The sequence below is a fragment of the Rhinopithecus roxellana genome, chromosome 3 (assembly GCF_007565055.1).
Source record: "Rhinopithecus roxellana isolate Shanxi Qingling chromosome 3, ASM756505v1, whole genome shotgun sequence".
In the NCBI taxonomy this organism is placed as follows: Eukaryota; Metazoa; Chordata; class Mammalia; order Primates; family Cercopithecidae; genus Rhinopithecus; species Rhinopithecus roxellana.
The window spans coordinates 171,456,486-171,477,837 of NC_044551.1; the positions used below are offsets into that span (position 1 = coordinate 171,456,486).

The 21,352-nt window shown below is 53.6% G+C and overlaps 1 protein-coding gene across 3 annotated transcripts; it reads left to right on the forward strand.

The window, feature by feature from the left end:
* The first annotated feature begins 148 nt into the window (after positions 1-148).
* On the forward strand, positions 149-11,137 carry RNF44 (ring finger protein 44). Of its 3 annotated transcripts, none has more exons than XM_030927003.1 (11): positions 149-453; positions 5,606-5,757; positions 5,991-6,119; positions 6,511-6,678; positions 7,079-7,252; positions 7,373-7,534; positions 7,622-7,746; positions 8,017-8,104; positions 8,189-8,310; positions 8,445-8,544; positions 8,746-8,973. In XM_030927003.1, exons 3-11 carry the CDS (start codon positions 6,066-6,068, stop codon positions 8,806-8,808), a joined length of 1,056 nt encoding a protein of 351 aa, XP_030782863.1. In that variant the 5' UTR covers positions 149-453; positions 5,606-5,757; positions 5,991-6,065; the 3' UTR covers positions 8,809-8,973. The 3 variants fall into 3 exon arrangements, with proteins under 3 accessions (XP_030782863.1, XP_010384688.2, XP_030782862.1); XM_010386386.2 differs by lacking the exon at positions 149-453 and adding an exon at positions 763-1,237 and having other exon boundaries at positions 5,930-6,119; positions 8,746-11,129; XM_030927002.1 differs by lacking the exon at positions 149-453 and having other exon boundaries at positions 5,651-5,757; positions 5,930-6,119; positions 7,076-7,252; positions 8,746-11,137.
* Positions 11,138-21,352: the final 10,215 nt, after the last annotated feature.

The following is a 21,352-nucleotide window of genomic DNA, read 5'->3' on the forward strand; positions in this document are numbered from 1 at the left end:
CCTAGCAACTAGAGTGCCCGGTGACTGCAGTTTTGCTTTAAGCTACAACCTGTTCCCCGCCCCTCTTCCTTCGCCGCCACGCTGGGGGCGGGGCGGTTAAATGTCTCTGTGACGTCAGCGCGAGCAGGGCCAATCTCCTTGCCCGGCCGACGTTATTTCGTTTGCATGGGTAGCCCGCCATTGGTCTGTTGGGCAATCTGGGCCGTCCCAGCTTTTTAAAGACGCCGCATAGTATAAACAAGGAGATGTGGGGCGGCCGGGCCATGATGTCAGCGCGGTGCTGCAGCTCTTGGGGGTGACGTCATCTCCGGGAAGGTAGCCGGCCCAGGGTTGTTAGAGCTAGCCTAACCACTTGGGCCGGCTTGAGGCCGCTCTCGCCCCGTCAGAGGTCAGACCCATTGCACTTCAGTATCTCAGGCGGCACCCTGTCCCCGAGGAGGGGACCATGACACAGTAAGTCCGTACTGCCGGTTCTGCTGCAGTACAGTTTCTTCGGCAGGGAAACTGAGCCTCAGAGGTGCGAGTAGTTAGCGAGTTTGCATAGCAAGTTCGAGTTGCAGCCGATCGGTTTTGCCCACCCTGGGGTTTCCCAATCTTTATATCAGTCCGTGTGGCCCCGCCCCTTGCTTTTGACTAGGGCTGCGGTCACTTTAAGTGCGAAGGTGGGGGCGAGGAGGTTAAAAAAAATCTTTCAAGATGGCGGCCCAGTAGTCACGTGCGTGGTCGCGGCGAGTGATTGGCTCTCAGGACGGAGCTCCCGGCGCGGGGCGGGGCCCCCGCGGGCTTGCAGCGGGCTACTGTTTGCCGTATCCTCCTGGCGCGCCCCCGCGAGCCCCCTCCCGCCCGGCGCGCGACCCCGCCACTTCGAATGTTGTGAATCAAATGTGGGGTTTGTTACATTCCGCTGCCGCCGCGGACAGTTCTTAAAGGGCCAGCCGCCGGCTGCCGCGCAGACCCAGCTGCGTCCTGCGCCGCCTCCCGCTCCCTGAGGGCCTGGGCCGAGAGAGACTGACCGCGTGTGGGCCTCGTGAGGCAGACGCCGTCGGGCGAACAACAAAGAGAGAGGCCCCGGAAGGAGCCGGGCTGCCCCTGGACCCGGGGGTTGGGAGGCGAGCACATTGTTTCGCAGGGCGGGAGCTCTTAAAGGGTCCAGGCAGGCCCCCCCCCCCGCCCCCTGCCCAGTTTGGCCGTCTTAGATCGGAAACAAAGGAGTCAACGTGTGGCCGGGCGGCCAAAGGTGAGTCGGGGCCAGGGCCCCCAACTCCCTATTTCCCTACTCATGGACCTCCTGTTCCCCTCCCCTGGGAATGGGGGCCGTGATCTAGCTAGCCCCGCAGGGGTTAATCACGGGCGGTCCAGACTGCGGACAGCGAGACCCCAGGGATCAGGAACCCCCCCCCCCGGGCCCCCCGTGGCCGGGCCAGGTCTCCCCTCTCCTGCGGCTGAGCGCTGCGGTTGGAGAGGAAGGAGCCGCCCCCTCCCCCTGCGGCCGCCACTTCCTTTGTTGTTGCTTTTGTCTCTCGCCGAGCACATGGTCCGGGATCCTCGGCTCTTAAAGTCACAGCGCTCCGGCCCCTGCGCTGCAGTCTTGCCTCCCGCCCCCGGTGTCCCTCCGAGAGCGGCACAAAAGAGTGGGAAGCGGACGAGGGAGGCCCCTCTCGGGGCAGACGTCCGCGCCTCGGCTCCCCAGCACTATGCCTGGAGAGGGGTGGCTGGGTAAGCTTCCCAGAGCCCCACAATATGCACTTGGCCCGCGTTGGAGAGCCCCCCTTCCCCAGGGACACTGGTCTCCTCCCCCACTAGTGTGACCACCTGGTTTCTTCTTGACTCTTCTGGTTTATTTGGGCGCTCTGGGAAGGAAAGATTTCTACCCCCATTTTACAGTTGTGCCAACTGAGGCTCTCAGAAGCAAAAGGATTTCCTTGACCAAGGTCACCCAGGGAGTTTTCTCTCGTCGTCTGGTGGTCCGGCCCTCAGCGGCTTCCAGTTGGGAAGCTCTGCTTGCGCTGGGCAGAGCCTGCTTGTTTGGAGTGGGGTATGGGGAAGTAAGAAGGGGGGCTTCTCTTCCTGGCTGTGTCTGCTCATGCCCCCAGGGTCTGACTGTGTTTTTATCTGCAAAAGGGAGTGTCTCTTCCTGCAAACAGATCCCTGGGGCTCTTAGACCGAGGTCAGGGTAGGTGCTTGGGGCGCTGGACCTAAGGGGTTGGCCGGCTTTCCTGGGTGGGTGTAGAGGGGTGGTGTTAACTGCAAAATGCATTGCATGCCTCAGGGCGGACGGGGCTCAGCGACGGGACTCTGAAGACTTGATCGCACAGACCTCCGTGACAGCACAGCACAGAAATGTGGACTGGCAGAGCAGTTGTTAGGGGAGGCCACCTGGCCACCCTTGCTGTTTGACCTTGAGCAAGTTGCTAGCTCCAACTCTGGGCCTTGCTTGCTTCTCTGTACCACCGAGCTAAAGATGGGTGCCTGAAAGAGAGTGCTCTCCCAGCCTCCCGTACAGCTTGGCGACCCGGGATTAGGTGATTTCCTCCAGCTACTGATGCCACAAGGAGTTATGGGTTGGGGGAGTTTGGGCCTAGGAGGCCAACTAGGACGGACCAGTTCTGTTCCCTCTGGCCTTGTGGCCTAGAGTAACTTACTTCCTTTCTCTCAGCCCCAGTTTTCTCAGCTGTGAAGTGGGTGTAACCTTTCTATGCCACCCCTGTTCCTGGCAGGGCTTAAAGAACCAGGATCCACTCTTCCCAACTGAGGTATTCCCCTAGAGTAGCCTGCTGCCCGGGAAGTGGCACCCTTCAAGCTCTGCTCAGGGTTGGAAATGGAGGTCAGTGTGTTGTAGTCTCTAATAATGATCATTCACACCCAAGCTAAGTTCAGACTTTACAAGCTGCCTCTGCTGTTGCCTTGGAGCAGTCCCTGATGGTAAACTAGGAGGTAGTTATTGGGCTGTTCCCATTTTACAGATGAAGATACTGAGGCTCGGGAGGGGAAGCCCTTGCCCATGGTCTGTAGGCAAGAATCTAGCTAGAAGTCACTGTCGTGTGTGAGTCTGTGAGGGCTGACGCTCTTACCCACAGCTGGAGGCCCTTCTGTCTTCTGGCTTGCTTTCACAGCTCCTTACCACCTTCCTTGCCCTGGGGAGTGGGTGCCTTTGTAGGGTGTCTACAGAGCAGACACCCCCAGGCCTGAGCCTCCGTGAGAGTGCCTTGGGTCTGGCACTGCTCAGCCATCTGCAAGACATCCTGGCATAAGGAGCAGTCAAGACTGCTGGTTTGGTGGCTAATCATGGGTGCTTTACGGCCAGACTGCTTAGGTCATGCCCCTGTGTCCTCACGATTCCAGCTGACTGGCCTTGGACCTCACCTCTCCCAGCCTTGGTGTCTTGGCTGCTGGGAGGACTCACCAAGTTGGCGCAGGGGAAACGGCATAGTTATTATGGTGCTTGTTCCGCACCAGCAGAACTGCGGGCTCCCAGGCTTTCTGAGGTTAGCTAAGGTAGAAATTCCCAATCCTAGCTGTGCTGTGACAACTTCTGGGGAATTTGATAAAAATCTAGGTGCCCTTGTTCCCCATCTCTCCAAAGCGTCTGGTCCAGGAGGCTTGGGATGGGCCAGGCATCTGCTGTTTCAGTTATTTGGGGATTTCCTGAGTCTCCCTTGGCCGTTGTTTCCTTGGCTGGTTTGTCGGCAGGAATTAGGGAGGCTGTGTGTGTAGACATGGCTGTCATGATGTGCACTTGGCCCAGGCCAGGGGTCACAAACCCAGTCCCTGATGGTGGGCAGGCAGAGGATGGGCCTGGGTGACCTGGAGGGAAAGCTCTTGCTCCCAGTGAGGGGGACAGGGAGAAACAAGTGGGACCAGACTTGCCATGAGAAGCCAGGTTTTTTTTGTAATCTCCCAATTTTCAGTCGTTGGCATTAAAGTCATCGCTGCCAGACTGGGTGGCCTCGGACCTGTGTGATTGGCTCTGTTCCGTGCACATTTATCCCATCAGGCCTGCCCTGAGCTGGACACAAAGTGGTCCCTGGCCCTGCCCACACCCTCTGCTGGCCGGGCCCCATCTCCCATGTGGGCTCCTTTTGAGAAGTAGGGCCCAGGCTTGTGAAGTGCAGCACAGAGGAAATGGTTCTTGCTGCTGTTGGCAGGAAGGAACTAGGTGTTGAGCTGACAGTTACGCTGGCTGGCTGTGTCAACAGGGAGGCAACATTGAAAGCTGGGTATCAAGGATGCATAGGAGTTTTGTTAGATGGGAGAAGGGATGGAAGGGGCCTCCCTGTGGCAGGAACAACAAAGAGCTGGTCCTGTCGGATGCATCCTTCAGCTTTGCAGGGCCTGATAGGTTCTAGAGCTTTTCCGTCAAGGGCCTCGTCCCAACTTTGAGTTGAGCGGAACCCTGAGGTGGAGCCAGGTCCCTCGACATCCCCCACCTGGACCCTCGGCTCTGGCCGGAGGCAGGAGACCCTGCCCAACCCATTCCTATTCAACTTCCTCTCTCCGGTTCTTGCTTCCCTTTTTTCTCAACAGGCCCCACCTCCCACTTTGAGGGCTGGATTGGGGGCCCCAGAGCAAGGGCCTCGCTGCATGCCAGACTCCAATCTCCCCAGGCCGGCTTCCTTCATTGCCTCCGTGAAGCCTGGGACTGGTCCTCTCTGTTGGCAGCAGAGCACAGGGAGAGGCTTGTCTTTGGCCCACCTCCCAGCTTTAACACTACCGTGGGGCTTTGGGCAAGTTTCTTCTGGCTGAGCCTCAGTTTCCTCCTCTGTCAAATGGGCCAGCTATACATTCTTGAAAGGTAGATGAAGTCACACTTGGGTAGGCACAGTGGGAGTAGGTTAAGGAAAGAAAGAATAGTGTCTTGCCTTGAACTGGAAGCCCCCAAGGGCAGGAGCAGGTTAGAACCTCTTGCCTGGCGCCCATAAGAGGAGAACTGGGTCCCAGGCCTGTTTGGAATCCCTGCTGGAGCCAACCAGAGGGAAGGGAGGATGCTGGAGCCTCCTCAGGAACCCCCAGCTGCCACCTGAAGGCCAAGTTGTAGCCCCTGGTATAAGGCAGAAAAAGGTCCATCCCTAAGCCCCTTTCCGAGACAGGGTGCCCTTAGACCCCGCCCAGCGGGAGCCTATGGGGAGCCCACTGGCCTGGAAGCACACTGGGCGGCTCCCTGAGCTCACAACTGAGGAGGCCTGGGTGCTGGCAGGCTGAGTTGTCCTGGCTTTTCAGCACTGGACCCCAGGACTCGGAGGAGGGGCACGGCTGAACACCATTGGTCCCTGGGGTCACACTGCAGAGGTTGGGTTCTGTCTCCTGACCCCTTATGGTGCAAGCGCCTGGACTCCTCTGTGCCTCAGTTTCCTTTTTTTCTTTTTTCTTTTTTTTTTGAGACAGAGTCTCGTTCTGTCACTAGGCTGGAGTGCAGTGGCGCCATCTCAGCTCAGCTCACCGCAACCTCCGCTTCCCAGGTTCAAGCGATTCTCGTGCCTCAGCCTCCCAAGTAGCTGTGATTACAGGTGTCCGCCACCATGCCTGGCTAGTTTTTGTATTTTTAGTAGAGACAAGGTTTCCCCATGTTGACCAGGCGCCTCAGTTTCCTTGTCTCCTTGCTTCCTAGGGTTGTGAGTCCCGGCCCAGCCCCTCCACCCCCCTGCCCCCCCTGATGCGACCATGGGCTCTGGCAGTGACTAGGTGGCCACCCTCTGCCCCCGTGGGTCAGCGGCGATTCTCTGCGGGACCCGGCAGCACCCCAGGCCAGCTCTGGGGAAGGTAGGAAGGAGCCTCACAGTTCTGATGCTGGGGCACGGGGGCCAGCAGGGGTGGGGCGCAGGGCCCTGAGGTGCCTTCCCTCCCCATGGGGGGAGTCACCCTGGCTTCTCTCCCTGCTCTGTGCACGAGTGGCCCCCCTCAGTCCTATCGGGGCCTCCTCTCTGTGGTGCAGCCCCAGCCTCGAGGGTCCCCTGGCCAGCCCACCTGCCCGGGATGAGCGCTTACCCTCCCAGCAGCCGCTGTCCCGACCTCCACACCTCCCCGTAGAGGAGCGCCGAGCCTCGGCTCCTGCCGGCGGGAGCCCCCGAATGCTGCACCCAGCCACCCAGCAGAGCCCGTTCATGGTTGATCTCCACGAGCAGGTAGGCAGAACCCCATCCCCTGTGCCCCTGGCCCTGTGAGCCATTCTAAGAAGCTGAGGTAGCAAGGCCGTGATTTCACCTAGCTTGCTTCATTTCACCTAGCTTGCTTCATTTCACGTTCCAGGGAGGCATTATTAGCCCTGTTTTACAGGTAGGTAAACTGAGGCCTGGGGAAGGGGCCACAGTGGATGACTGGCAGAGCTGGATTCCCACAGGGCTTTCTCTGCCCCGGGGACCTGGGAGTAGAGGCACAGTCTGGTCTGCACTGAGGTAGGCCGCTGTGGAGAAGGGAAGGGAGCCAGCAGCTGATCGTGGCAGGACGATTTCTCTGAGAGTAGCCCTCACGGCCAGCTTCCTTCTCACCCTTTCCTGGCGTTCTCTCTACCCACAGGTGCACCAGGGACCTGTCCCTCTGTCCTACACGGTCACCACAGTGACGACCCAAGGCTTCCCCTTGCCTACAGGCCAACACATCCCTGGCTGCAGTGCCCAGCAGCTCCCAGCATGCTCCGTGATGTTCAGCGGGCAGCACTACCCCCTCTGCTGCCTCCCGCCCCCGGTGAGTGAGTGTTTCCAGCTCCTCCACCAGGGCAGCCCTGAACTGGGCTGAGCTATCCAGCCGTCCAGGCTGTCAGAGTGCCTGCCTGGCCTCCCCAGGAATACGTGTATTCACATTTGGTAATAGAGTGTTTCAAGGTTCAGGGACCTTCCAGTACCCCTGTACCCCTGTACAAGCCTTACAGCTTGGCAGAGGCCCAGGAGTTGAGGCTGTGGGCCTGAAGAGTAGAGTGTCCTGCCTGGTGGCCTAGGACAGGGATAGGCCTTCCACACGGTTTCTTGTGCACACCCTGGAGCTGCTGGGTGTGTGCAGGGTGGGGGCCTTTTGCTGGGTGGCATGGCATAGACCTGGCCCAGAGCCCAGGAGAACATTCTCAGCCTCCTGTCCCCTCTCTCAGCAGCTTATCCAGGCGTGCACCATGCAGCAGCTGCCTGTGCCCTATCAGGCCTACCCCCACCTCATCTCCAGTGACCACTACATCCTGCATCCCCCACCACCGGCCCCACCCCCGCAGCCCACCCACATGGCGCCCCTGGGGCAGTTTGTGTCTCTGCAGACCCAGCACCCTCGGATGGTGAGTCGGCAGGGGTCCGATGCTGGAGGGGGATGATGATGGAGGGGGATGGCGTCGGGGGAGGTGGGGCGAGGACAGCGTTGTCTCACTGACTTCCTGACCCGGCGCCGCTTCTTCCAGCCCCTACAGCGGCTCGACAATGACGTGGACCTGCGTGGGGACCAGCACTCCCTGGGTAGCTTCACCTACTCCACCTCTGCGCCTGGCCCAGCCCTTTCCCCATCAGTGCCCTTGCACTATCTGCCCCACGACCCGCTGCACCAGGAGCTGTCCTTTGGTGTGGTGAGTGCCACCCCGAACCCCACCTGGGCTCCGGGCCGGCTGGGAGGCAGGCCCGTCGGGCTGACCTGTACCTGACCCCTCTTGCAGCCATATTCTCACATGATGCCGCGGAGACTGAGCACCCAGAGATACCGCCTGCAGCAGCCACTGCCTCCGCCGCCCCCACCACCACCCCCACCACCCTACTACCCCAGCTTCCTGCCCTACTTCCTGTAAGTATCAGCACATCCACCCGAGGTCCCTGATGCCCTGTTCTCCTAGAACCTCCAGTGGTTAGACCCAAACACAGCTCGAGGGGCCCCAGGGCCTCTGAAGCCATCTTGCGTTCTCCCCCAAGCCTGACAGGCACACCAGCTGGGCTCCCTTCGCCGCTGCAACGTTCTGGGCTCAGTTTGCAAGGAGGGAGTCAGGAGAGTGGCTCTGTGCACCCCACTCCTTTTGACCTTGACCCTGGGCCCCCACACTTGTCTCTCTTTATCTAGCTCGATGCTGCCAATGTCACCAACAGCAATGGGGCCCACCATCAGCCTGGATCTGGACGTGGATGACGTGGAGATGGAGAACTATGAGGTCCCGTGGATCCCCATGCTGGGAGGTGGGGTTTGGGAGACCTGCAGCCCTGGGCGCCGCTGACCATTTCCTGCCCGCATGCAGGCCCTCCTGAACCTGGCCGAGCGGCTGGGAGATGCCAAGCCCCGCGGCCTCACCAAAGCAGACATAGACCAGCTCCCGTCATACCGCTTTAACCCGGACAGCCATCAGTCAGAGCAGACGCTGTGAGTGCCATGCCCCCCTCCCGCCCCTCTGAACACAGCTGGCTGCCATGGGACGCCCCTCTCAGGGGAGTCACACTCCACTGAGCCTTCCCGTGGACCTCAGTGCGGAGGTGACGCTCCGTGCCCCTCTGCAGGTGTGTGGTCTGCTTCAGTGACTTCGAGACGCGGCAGCTGCTCCGAGTCCTGCCCTGCAACCATGAGTTCCACACCAAGTGTGTTGACAAGTGGCTGAAGGTAACACTGCCCAGGCCGGCTCCTGGGCATTCCTCGTGCAGTGACAGGGCATGGATGGGCAGGCCCGGGCTGTTTCCCTCCTTGTCCTTGTCGTCATCTCGGAAGTTCCGGCTCCAAGGGGACCAAGTCCCTCCAGGTGGCTGCACAGATGTGATGGGTTGGGGCTGGTGAAAGCAACGCCTGACATGCATGTTCCCGCAGGCCAACCGGACGTGTCCCATCTGCCGGGCCGATGCCTCCGAGGTGCCCAGGGAGGCTGAGTGAGGCCACACAGCCGCCCGGGAGAACCCTGCGTGAAGCTCTGGAAACTTGGGGGTAGGGCCAGGGAGGACGGGGAGGGAGTGGCCCAGGCCTGCCCCATCGCTCCCGCCTGTATCTCCAGAGCTGGTGCCAGGGTCAGCCCGGCAAGGAGTCCCTGCAATAAGCCCCTGCATTTGCCAAGCTCCAAAGACTCCCTCCCTAGTCTGCCTGCCGGTCCGCCCGCCACGGAGCTGCCTGAGTGTCCCTAACCTGGTGTCCCTCCTGTGCGCCCTTGGGTCCCTCCTTTTCCTGCTGGCACTGAGAGCTAGGGGTCCACTCCCCCGCTGGGGCTGGTGGAGATCCTTGGCCTCAGGATGGGCAGACAGCACCATCCTGGGTCAGAAGGTCTCGTGCTCTGAAATGGTGTGCCCTCTGCCCAGGTGGCACTGCCAGGTGCATAGACTGATGGTGTCACGAGGCCATTTCCTGAGCCCCAGGGCTGAATCCTCCCTCCTTGACCCCAAACAGTGAACTCAGGCAGCCGGCTCTGTGTTGGCTGCTGTGAGGGCTGAGTCTGGCTCCCTAGGGGACCCTCATCCCAGGCACAACATTCCAGCCCTACCCTCAGGCTGGAGAGTGTCCCAGCGTAGCCCCGAGCTGGGGCACACGTATCCTGAGGGGCCTGGGCCATACGGGGAGAGGGAGTCCTGTGTTCCCGGTGGCTGCCCCTCCTGGGGATGCAGCCAGACCTGTGCCCAGTCTCCTCTCCCTCTGTTGTTTTGCATGAACGTGAGGAGCAGCAGTTTTTGTTTATTCATTTGGCCCAAAATCGCGTGTAGGATTTGGGGATGTGGATATTTAAGACAATTTATGTTTTCTTTTGGTTTAATAGGGGCGGGTATAGGGACCAATTGGGACCGAGTGCCCAGGGGGCCGAGCACGGTGGTGCTCGCCAGCCTGCATGCATGCGTGTGCCGGGCCGGGCCAGGCCGGGCTGGGCTGGGCGGCCGGCGGTCGTGGGGCAGGGTTGGGGGTCTGTGCTCAGCTGATAACTGCCATGCACTGTACTGCACACGTCCCTAGAGCCTACCGGGACCCGACGCTTTTCAGGGCATTTCTCCCTCCAGCCGGGGCCCGTCTCCCACCTGCCTGGGCGAGTCTCCTCCAAGGAAGTCCCAGGAGAATGGGGACCAGGAAGGCCGTGGACACCCATCTCCGGGGGCCCTCCCAACCTGTTCCCTGTCCTCCAAGCTCTGGAGGAGGCCGCTGTAGGGTCTGGCTGAGCTTCCCACCCTCTTTCCCTGGTCCCAATCCTTTCTTGTCCTACACCCAGCTGGTGTTGCTGCCCTGAACGAACTGCGTGTGGGGCCGGCACATCCTAGCAGGCAGCCCCTGGCGCCTGCTGCCTCAGGGATGCTCCAACCACCCTCGTTCTCCCGGCAGCGGCCCTGGCTCCCACCTCCCGCCCCAGCCTGCCGTGGGGCCCGTCAGCCTGGTCCCACCCCCATGGAGAACCCAAAGTCTTACTGTAATATAACTCCAGGTGACGTTTCTATATTTATAGCAGTGTTGAAAACCCACGTGTTTTACACAGAACCACCCTCTCCAACCCCTCCCTTCCCGACCCCAACAAAAGGTTTTCAAACCCCTTACGGTTCCTGGGGCAGGCGGAAACAGGCTCGCAGACCGTGTGTCGGCTGCAGCAGTGATTCCAACAAGCAGCTGTTGGGGGGGAACACAGCATTTAAAAAATCATCATTAAAACCAAGATTTATACAACAATTACTTAGGATGTTTGTGATTTGCCGACCTTGCTATAGATGCCATGTTACCAATGATTTCCTGTGGTGGGGGCTTGCCATTGTTTACTCTTTTATTTACCAACTTCTGGCCTAGGCATGACAGTGGGCACCTTCCCCCAGCCCCGGCTGGGCCCAGCGCCTGTGTTCTGTGTTAGAAAGGTTTTATATATATATAAATTACATATATATATAGAAATATATGTAATTTTGGGGGCCCTGTTCCTTGCACATTTTACAGTTACCTCATTTCTCCCATGTATGTATTTGAGAAAATGCTAATATATAGAGAAAAAAATGGTTCTTAAAGCTTAAATGTGTGGTTTTATCCATTCCATGGGATTCACATTGGTTTGTAGCATTTAACATAACTAGTATGTTGTATTATATATATGTGTATACTGATTGAAATTTTTAACAGATTTGTACTTTTTTTAAAATGAAAGTTGCTAGTTCTGCTTGACCAAGTAGTGCAATCATTATTTTTTTTAATATTGTTGCTGATTTCAGAGGGATATTCACTAATAAATGTATGATGCATACCAACGACCGCCCACGCTGCCTTTGGCTGCCTGTGTCTTTTTGGTGGGAGGTGGGATGGGGATGAGGCCCAGAGCAGACAAGATTGCTGTTTGCTCTGGAACTGTGGGGTGGCCAACACCCGCTCATCCAGAGGGGCCTGCCGAACCAGTTCAGTGGTGGCCTATTCTAAGCTATCTGCCTCACATGTGAGTTAGGCTTCCGTTAGCAGGTGACAGGATTCCATCTAATTGGTTTGAGGAAAAAGTCACTTATTGGTCTCCTGTCATTTGAATCCCAAGGTAGAGGTCAGGCACAGTGGCTTACGCCTGTAATCCCAGCAGTTTGGGAGGCCGAGGCTGGTGGATCACTTAAGGTGAGGTGTTCCATACCAGCCTGCCCAACATGGTGAAACCCCTTCTCTACTAAAAATACAAAGAAATTAGGCCCGGCACGGTGGCTCACACCAGTAATCTCAGCACTTTGGGAGGCTGAGGCGGGCGGATCACGAGGTCAGGAGATTGAGACCATCCTGGCTAACATGGTGAAACACCGTCTCTACTAAAAATGCCAAAAAAAAAAAAAAAAAAAAAAATGTAGCCGGGCATGGTGGCAGGCACCTGTAGTCCCAGCTACCTGGGAGGCTGAGGCAGGGGAATGGTGTGAACCTGAGGCGGAGCTTGCAGTGAGCCGAAATCGTGCTGCTGCACTCCAGCCTGGGTGACAGAGCAAGACTCTCAAAAAAAAATAAATTAGCCAGGTGTGGTGGCACAAGCCTATAGTCCTAGCTACTCGGGAGGCTGAGGTAAGAGAATTGCTTGAATCCAGGAGGTGGAGGTTGCAGTGAGCCAAGATTGCGCCACTGCACTCCAGCCTAGGTGACAGCAGACTGTCTCAAAAAATAGATAAAAATGAATCTCAAGGTAGGGTCTTCTGTCCTGACTGGATCAGGGGGCTCAGGCCTGTCATGAGGAAATAAGGTCTCCCTCATTTCATAACTTGTTTTGTTTTTTCAATGGGAACGAGTCTTACTGTGCTGCCCAGGCTGGTCTCGGAACTCCTGGGTTCAAGCGGTCCTCCCACCTTGGCCTCCCAAAGTACTGGGATTACAGGTGTGAGCCACCGTGCCCCGCCTGCAGCCTTGCTTTTCTCTGCGCGGTAGCGCTTGGTAGCCCTTGCTCAGTTTCCTCGAATTTAGCCTCACCTTTGGGGATCGAGTGTTGTCAGACTGGTTATGTGTCCACACCAGATCCGCTGACTGGTGTTGGGGAGTGAGAACAGCATGACTGGCCAGGCCTGTGTTCATACTGCCCACCCTTCAACCCCACTGAAACTAGGAAGAATTGTACCCCTTGGACCCAGGTTCAGTGGGGATAGAGTGCCCGGGAGCCACGAAAGAGACCAGCTTGGTGATGAGGAATGTTGGCTGACTTGTTAGCGTGTCACAGCAGTGTGGTCTGGAGCCGGAACAGTGGGCTGGAGTCAGGAGACCTGCGACCTTGTGTCTGTGATGCCACTAACCAGAGCCCTGGTCAGAGCCCTTCTCTTTCCAGTCTTTGGATCATCTGCAAATGAGGGGACAAGATCAGTAAAATAGTTCTCTAAGTGTGTTTCTGAGAAAGCCCAGTGAGACCGTAACAGGGTTTGTGCAAAAAAAAGAGCTCTGTGGTCAAATAAATGTGGTAAAGTCCATGTTGAAGGTAACAGGAATCTATCGCGGGGCTTCACGGAGGCTTGGCTATGACGATGGACATTGTAAATCTCCAAGAATCTACACTGTGGCATTTCCCCACATTTGGCTAGTTTGGCCAGGTGTAGGGCTCAAGTTACATTCCCTGGAACACACTGGTACAAGGTGGACTAGAACAGCGGTAGCATCTGAGCTCCTAGGGCCCCATAGGTCTCAGAAGATTGTAAGATCGGGAAGGTTCCAAGCTTTTTACAGTATTTTGCAAATGCTAAAGAAAAATCACATGATCTGGCCGGGTGCGGTGGCTCAAGCCTGTAATCCCAGCACTTTGGGAGGCCGAGATGGGTGGATCACGAGGTCAGGAGATCGAGACCGTCCTGGCTAACATGGTGAAACCCCGTCTCTACTAAAAAATACAAAAAACTAGCCGGGCGAGGTGGTGGGCATCTGTAGTCCCAGCTAACTCCGGAGGCTGAGGCGGGAGAATGGCGTAAACCCGGGAGGTGGAGCTTGCAGTGAGCTGAGATCCAGCCACGGCACTCCAGCCTGGGTGACAGAGCGAGACTCCGTCTCAAAAAAAAAAAAAAAAGAAAAATCACATGATCATATCAATTGATGCAAAAAAATTTTTGACAAAATTCTACACTCATCCATGATAAAAACTGTCAACAAGCTAGGAGTAGAAGCTAACTTCCTCAGCTTGATAAAGAGCATCTACAGAAAGCCCTACAGCTTGCATCATACTTAACAGTGAAAGACTAGAGGCCTCCCCTCTGAGATGGGGACGAGGCAAGGCTGTCTCCTCTCACCACTCCTGTTCAACATGGTACTGAAAGACCCAGCCAGCACAATAAGGCAAGAAAAAGAAAGAAAATTAGGCAAATAGATGCCTAATTTCCTTACATAATAATATGTAAGGAAAGGGAGAAATAAAACTCCCAATTTTTAGCTGATAGGATGAAAATCTAGGTAGAAAATCTGAAGAATCTACAAAAACATTCCTAGGACTAAATAAGTTCAGGTCACAGGTACAAGATCAACATAAAAAAATTAATTGATTCTGCTGGACGCAGTGGTTCACACCTGTAATCCCAGCACTTTGGGAGGTTGAGGCAGGTGGATCGCCTGAGGTCAGGAGTTCAAGACCAGCCTGCCCAACATGGTGAAACCCTGTCTCTACTAAAAATACAAAAATTATCCAGGCATGGTGGCAGGCTCCTGTAATCACAGCTGCTCGGGAGGCTGAGACAGGAGAATCACTAGAACCCGGGAGGCGGAGGTTGCAGTGAGCCAAGATTGCGCCATTGCTCTCCAGCCTGGGCGACAAGAGTGAAACTCCGTCTGAAAAACAAAAAAGAAAAAAAGTAATTGATTCTATGTCCTAGCAACAAACACATGGAAATCGAAATTTAAAACACAATAATACCTTTTTTTTTTGAGACAGAGTCTCTGTCACCCAGGCTGGAGTACAGTGGCATGATCTTGGCTCACTGTAACCTCTGACTCCGAGGTTCAAGCGATTCTCTCACCTCAGCCTCCCAAGTAGCTGGGACCAGAGGAGTGCGCCACCACGGCCTGCTAATTTTTTGTATTTTTTTTGTAGAGATGGGGGCTCATATTGTTTCCCAGGCTGGTCTTGAACTCCTGGACTTAAGTGATCTGCCTGGCTCAGCCTTCCAAAGTGCTGGGATTACCGGGGTGAGCCACCACGCAGCTTAAAACACAATAATACTATTTCTAATTACTCAAAGAAAAGTGAAATACTTAGGACTAAATCTAACAAAACGTGCAGGACTTGCATGCTGAAAACTACAAAACTCTAATGAAAGAAGTCAGACCTAAATACATGGAAACAAACCATGTACTTGGATTGGAATATTCAACATAGTAAAGGTGGCATTTCTTCTCAATCTGTAGGTTTAATGCAATTCCTATCAAAATCTCAGCAAGGGTTTGTTGTCTGTTTTTTAAGACACAGACATGCGTAGGCCGGGCACCGTGGCTCGAGCCTATAATGCCAACACTTTGGTTTTTTGTTGTCATTGTTCTTGTTTGTTTGTTTGTTTGAGATGGAGTTTCACTCTGTCACCCAGGCTGGAGTGCAATGGCACGATCTCAGCTCACTGCAACCTCTGCCTCCCAGGTTCAAGTGATTCTCCTGCCTCAGCCTCCTGAGTAGCTGGGACTACAGGCACACACCACTACACCCAGCTGATTTTTTTGTTTGATTTTTTTTTTTTTTTTTTTTTTTTTTTTTTTGAGACGGAGTCTGGCTCTGTCGCCAGGCTGGAGTGCAGTGGCGCGATCTCTGCTCACTGCAACCTCCGCCTCCTGGGTTCAAGTGATTCTGCCACCTCAGCTTCCCAAGTAGCTGGGACTACAGGCACATGCCACCCTGCCCAGCTAATTTTTGTATTTTTAGTAGAGACAGGTTTTTCACCATGTTGGCCAGGATGGTCTTGATCTCCTCACCTCAGGTGATCCGCCCACCTCGGCCTCCCAAAATGCTGGGATTACAGGTGCAAGCCACTGTGCCCAGCCAATTTTTTGTATTTTTAGTAGAGAGAGGGTTTCACCACGTTGGCCAGGCTGCTCTGAACTCCTAACCTCAAGTGATCCACCTGCCTCGGCCTCCCAGAGTGCTGGGTTTACAGGCGTGAGCCACCACGCCTGGCCCTGTTTTTGTGGGTTTGTTGTTGTTGTTGTTGTTTTTCTGAGACAGATTCTCACTCTGTCACCCAGGCTGGAGTACAGTGGTGCGATCTTGGCTCACTGCAACCTCTGCCTTTCGGGTTCAAGAGATTCTCGTGCCTCAGCCTCCCAAATGGCTGGGACTACAAGTGTGGGCCACCACGCCCAGCTTTTTGTATTTTTAGTAGAGACTGGGTTTCTCTATGTTGTCCAGGCTGGGCGTGAACTCCTGGCCTCAAGTGATCCACCCACCTCGGCCTCCCAAAGTGCTGATATTACGGGTATGAGCCACCACGTCTGGCCTAATGCCAACACTTTGGGAGGCAGAGGTGGGAGAATTACTTAAGGCCAGCCTGGCTGGTCTCAAACTGTCTCTACAAGAAAAAAAAAAGATACAGATATGCTTATTCTAAAATGTGTATGAAAAGGCAAAGGAATGAGAGTAGCTAAAATAATTTTGGAAAACAAGAATAGGTTGGGCGTGGTAGCTCACTCCTGCAATCCCAGCACTTTGGAAGACCAAGGCAGGCAGATCACCTGAGGTCAGGAGTTCAAGACCAGCCTGGCCAACATGGTGAAACCACATCTCTACTAAAAATACAAAAATTAGCCGGGCAGGTAGTGGATGCCTGTAATCCCAGCTACTCAGAAGGCTGAAGCTGGAGAACTGCTTGAACCCAGGAGGTGGAGGTTGCAGTGAGCCGAGATCGTGCCATTACACTCCGACCTGGGCAACAAAAGCGAAACTCTGTCTCAAAAAAACAAAAACAAAAACAAAAAACAAAAAGAAAGAAAAACAAGAATAGGCTGAGCATGGTGGTTCTTGCCTATAATCTTTGGGAGGCCAAGGGAGACAGATTGCGTGAGCTCAGGAGTTTGAGATCAGCCTGGGCAACATATGTGGCAAAATCCCATCTCTACAAACAAAACAAAACACAAATTAGCCGGGCATGGTGGCACATGTCTGTAGTCCCAGCTACTTGGAAGGCTGAGGCAGGAGAATCACTTGAGCCCAGGCGGTGGAAGTTGCAGTGAGCCAAGATCACGCCACTGCACTCCAGCCTGGGTGACAGAGGCAGACCCTGTCTCAAAAAAAAAAAGAAGAAGAAGAGAGAAGAGGAGGAGGAGGAGGAGGAGGAGAAGGAGGAGGAGGAGAAGGAGGAGGAGAAGGAGGAAGGAGGAAGAAGGAGAAGGAGAGGAAGCAGGTGGCAAAAATAAAGTGGGAAGATTAACTGTACTTGATTTTAAGAAGAGAAGAAGAGAGAAGAAGAAGAAAAAGGAGGAGGAGGAGGAGAAGGAGGAGGAGAAGGAGAAGAAAAAAAAATAAAGTGGGAAGATCAACTGTACCTGATGTTAAGACTTATTGTCATCGCTGCATTAGTCAAGACAATGTGGTATTTGCAGAGGACAGAGAAATGCATCAATGGAACAGAATTAAGAACCCAGAAATAAACCCACACAAGTATAACCAACTGATTTTTAAACATTCAATGAAGGATAGTCTTTTCAACAAATAAACTCCACAACTTCTACAAAAATTAACTTAAAATGGGTCATAGATGTAAAGGTAAAACCTAAAACTAGAAAACTTTTAAAAGAAAACAGGTGAAAATCTAGGGCTAGGTGTAAAGGTCTTAGACATGACACCAAAAACAATCCATAAAAGAAAACTCTGTCGCCGTCAGAGAAATGCAAATCAAAACCACAATGAGATACCATCTCACACCAGTTAGAATGACAATCATTAAAAAATCAGGAAACAACAGTTGTTGGAGAGGATGTGGAGAAATAGGAACACTTTTACACTGTTGGTGGGATTGTAAACTAGTTCAACCATTATGGAAAACAGTATGGCAATTCCTCAAGGATCTAGAACTAGATGTACCATATGACCCAGCCATCCCACTACTGGGTATATACCCAAAGGATTATAAATTATTCTACTACAAAGACACATGCACACGTATGTTTATTGCAGCACTATTCACAATAGCAAAGACTTGGAATCAACCCAAATGTCCATCAGTGACAGACTGGATTAAGAAAATGTGGCACATATACACCATGGAATACTATGCAGCCATAAAAAAGGATGAGTTTGCATCCTTTGTAGGGACATGGATGCAGCTGGAAACCATCATTCTTAGCAAACTATCACAAGAAGAGAAAACCAAACACCGCATGTTCTCACTCATAGGTGGGAACTGAACAATGAGATCACTTGGACTCGGGAAGGGGAACATCACACACTGGGGCCTATCATGGGGAGGAGGGAGGGGGGAGGGATTGCATTGGGGAGTTATACATGATATAAATGATGAATAGATGGGTGCTGAGGAGTTGATGGGTGCAGCACACCAACATGGCACAAATATACATATGTAACAAACCTGCACGTTATGCACATGTACCCTAGAACTTAAAGTATAATAAAAAAAAAAAAAAAAGAAAACTCTGTAATTGGACCTTATCAAGATTAAAAACTTTTCATTTGCAGCCACATACCTGAAGTAACTCACATCTCAGATATATAAAAACTCTCAATGTCAACCTGAGAAAGCTGCAAAAAAAAAAAAAAAAACTCTGAAAAGCCCAAAAGATCAACATACATTTTACTGAAGAGATATTTCATGTACTCACAGAAATGTGTTCCACACCTTTAACATGACAGAAATGTAAATCAAGCCACAATGAGGAATTGTTTACACACCTATTAAAAGAACTAAAATAAAAAATAGTGACTATTGGCCGGGTGTGGTGACTCACGCCTGTAATCCCAGCGCTTTGGGAGCCCGAGGCAGGGGGATCATTTGTGTCAGGAGTCCAAGACCAGCCTGGCCAACATGATGAAACCCCGTCTCTACTAAACATACAAAAATTAAGGCTGGGCATGGTGGCTCATGCCTGTAATCACAGCACTTTGGAAGGCCGAGGCCAGTGGACACCTGAGGTCGGGAGTTCAAGGTCAGCCTGAGCAACATGGAGAAACCCCGTCTTTACTAAAATTACAAAATTAGCCGGGTGTGGTGGCACATGCCTATAATCCCAGCTACTCAGGAGGCTGAGGCAAGAGAATTGCTTGAACCAGGGAGGCAGACGTTATGGTGAGCCGAGATCGCACCACTGCACTCCAGCCTAGGCAACAAGAGCAAAACTCTGTCCCAAAAAATAAAAAATAAAAAAAATTATCCGGGTATGGTGGCGCCTCACTGTAGTCCCAGCTACTCAGGAGGCTGAGGCAGGAGAATCGCTTGTACCCAGGAGACGGAGATTGCAGTGAGCCAAGATTATGCCACTGCACTCCAGCCTGGGGTACAGAGCAAGACTCTGTTTCAAAAAAAAAAAAAAAAAAATAGGGGGTGGGAAGAGGGTGGCATGACATTTTTTTTTTCTTTTTTTTTTTTGAGACGAAGTCTCGCTCTGTGGTCCAGGCTGGAGTGCAGTGGTGAGATCTTGGCTCACTGCAAGCTCCACCTCCCAGGTTCATGCCATTCTCCCGCCTTAGCCTCCTGGGTAGCTGGGACTACAGGCGCCGGGCACCACACCCGGCTAATTTTTTGTATTTTTAGTAGACATAGGGTTTCACTGTGTTAGCCAGGATGGTCTTGATCTCCTGACCTCGTGATCCACCCGCCTCGGCCTCCCAAAGTGTTGGGATTACAGGCGTGAGTCACAGCACCCGGCAAGGGTGGCATGACTTTTAAAGAGGCAGCGTAAGGAAGATCTTTGCACTGATGGAACAGATCTGTATCTTGATCATAGTGTGGGCTACACACATCCACATGTGATGAAATTTATAGAACTACACACACACCACACACACACACCAATAGGTGCATGTAAAACTAGTAAAATCTTAAATTGTAACAATGCCAATTTTCTGGTTTTAAACAAGATGCTGCCATTTGAGGGAAACTAAGGGTACACAGGTCCTTTCTGTAATGTTTTTGCAATGTCCTAGGAATCTTAAATTATTTCAAAATTGTAAAAAGGTCAATTGTGCCAAACTATTCATTCAGCAGAACTGGCCAAGTGCTTCTGCCCAAGCCGGGCACCATCCTGGGCATTGGGACTACTCCAGTGGACAAGATGGAGCTGCTGTCACCAGCAAACTGACCCTCCCAAAGGACGGTGGGACAAAATGGAAGTCAGCAATTATTTCAGAGCACAACAAGGGCTATGAAGGAAAAGTAACAAGCCACAGAGGATCTGTGGACCCTGACATAGGAGTGGCCTCTCAGAGGAAGCAACCTGGAGATGAGTGAGGCCTGAGTGGTGGGAAGGAGCCAGTCAGGAGAAGAGCATTCCACACACAGCACACAGAATGAGCAAGGCAGAGGCAGGGCAGTGCACAAGCGGGAGCTGGAGGGAGCTGGGAGCTGGTGAGGTGGCAGAGGGGGCAGGAGCAGGGCCAGGTCCCAGGGCCTCACAAACCCTCGCATTTCATTTGCATCTTGGCATCCAGAGTTGAGGTGTTTATTATATTCTGTTTCTATTTGGAGAAAACGAGGCTTAGAACGGCCTGGGTCTAGGCCCAGCTAGAAAATGGGAGTATCAGGTAGTTCTGTAGTCCCCATTCCTGCATTCCCCAAGTCAGAGAATCTACTTTTGGAAAGCCTGCATGGAGGCCCCCTGTTCAGCCTATCCCTCCTGCCTCCTGTGAGCTCCAGGTGTGCCCTCCCTTCCTGCCACCTCCATTGCCACTGCCACTGCCCTGCCACAATAGGAAGCGGAAGGCCTCTGGCCCTTAGAGGGCTCTTTGAGGGGCCATCAGCAACACAATATGTTTTTCCTTTATTAAATGAGGAGACTGAAGTCAGACTGAATCCAGTCCTGAATTTAAATCTCCTTTGCCATTTCAGAGGAAGGTGATGGCTCTCAAAGGGTAAGTTTGCAAGCTGGACTCTCCCTCCTCTCCCGTCTTCTCCAGCCTCCCTGCGGGAGGGATGGAGGTGGTGGAAGAACCAGTATCCCAATCTAGTCACAGTTTGTCAGTTCCCACCTCTCTCTCCTCCCTTCCAGCCGTGCTCCAACCCTTGTGGCTCCCCAGTGTCCGTTCCAGCATGCAGGGCGTGTGCTTCCTCTGCCTGGGGACACTCACACTCTTGGTCCCGCCGTGCTACCACCTCACCCCTGCGGGACCCTTCTGCTTTCTTTCTCTTTTTCCTTCTTTCCTTTTTAGAGGCAGGGTCTTGCTTTGTCACCCAGGCTGGAGTGCAGTGGCGCAATCATAGCTCACTGCAGCCTTGACCTCCCAGGCTCAAGCCATCCTCCCGCCTCAGTCTCCCAAAGTGCTGGGCTTACAGGTGTGTGCCACTATGCCTGGGCTGTTCTGTTTTCTTGACAGTAAAACTGTTATTACCTTCCTTCTAGTTCCCATTGAAGAACAGAGGCTCAGAGCGGGAAGATGACTTCTCCAAGGTCACAGAACCACCAAACAGCAGAGCTGGGATTCAGACCCAGGTCATCTGCCCCTGCACCCTTCCACCTTTTTATCACCTGTGTTGCCTCAAATGCCTTAATGTGTCTTCTCCTCCTGGCAAGCATGCTCCTTTTTCACAGCCCAGCGCAAATGTCCTCTCCTCAAGCAAGTTGCCCTGACCCCTCCCTCAATCCTGAGCAGCCGTGCTTCCACTCTGGGCTCCACTGCACACCTGCAGGTGGCTCTTCTCTGTGCATCTCACCTGTCAGGATGGATCCCGCTGACTGCCCGCGTTCACTAGACCGAAGGCCATCATGTTTGCCATGTTCCCAGACCTAGCAAGAGGGCAAGGACACAGCAGGCATCAGAGAGTATCACCTGAATAGGTGACTGAGTAAGCGAGTAAGCGAGTGAGTGAGTGCACCGCTGGGAGAGAGAGTGTGTGTG

Excerpts from the sequence above, each read along its gene's own strand:
- RNF44 (XM_030927002.1), top strand. The coding sequence starts at position 5,651 with ATGCGACCATGGGCTCTGGCAGTGACTAGGTGGCCACCCTCTGCCCCC. Across the intron at positions 6,120-6,510 it reads TGGTTGATCTCCACGAGCAG|GTGCACCAGGGACCTGTCCC; the intron begins GTAGGCAGAACC and ends CTCTACCCACAG. Across the intron at positions 7,253-7,372 it reads AGACCCAGCACCCTCGGATG|CCCCTACAGCGGCTCGACAA; the intron begins GTGAGTCGGCAG and ends CGCTTCTTCCAG.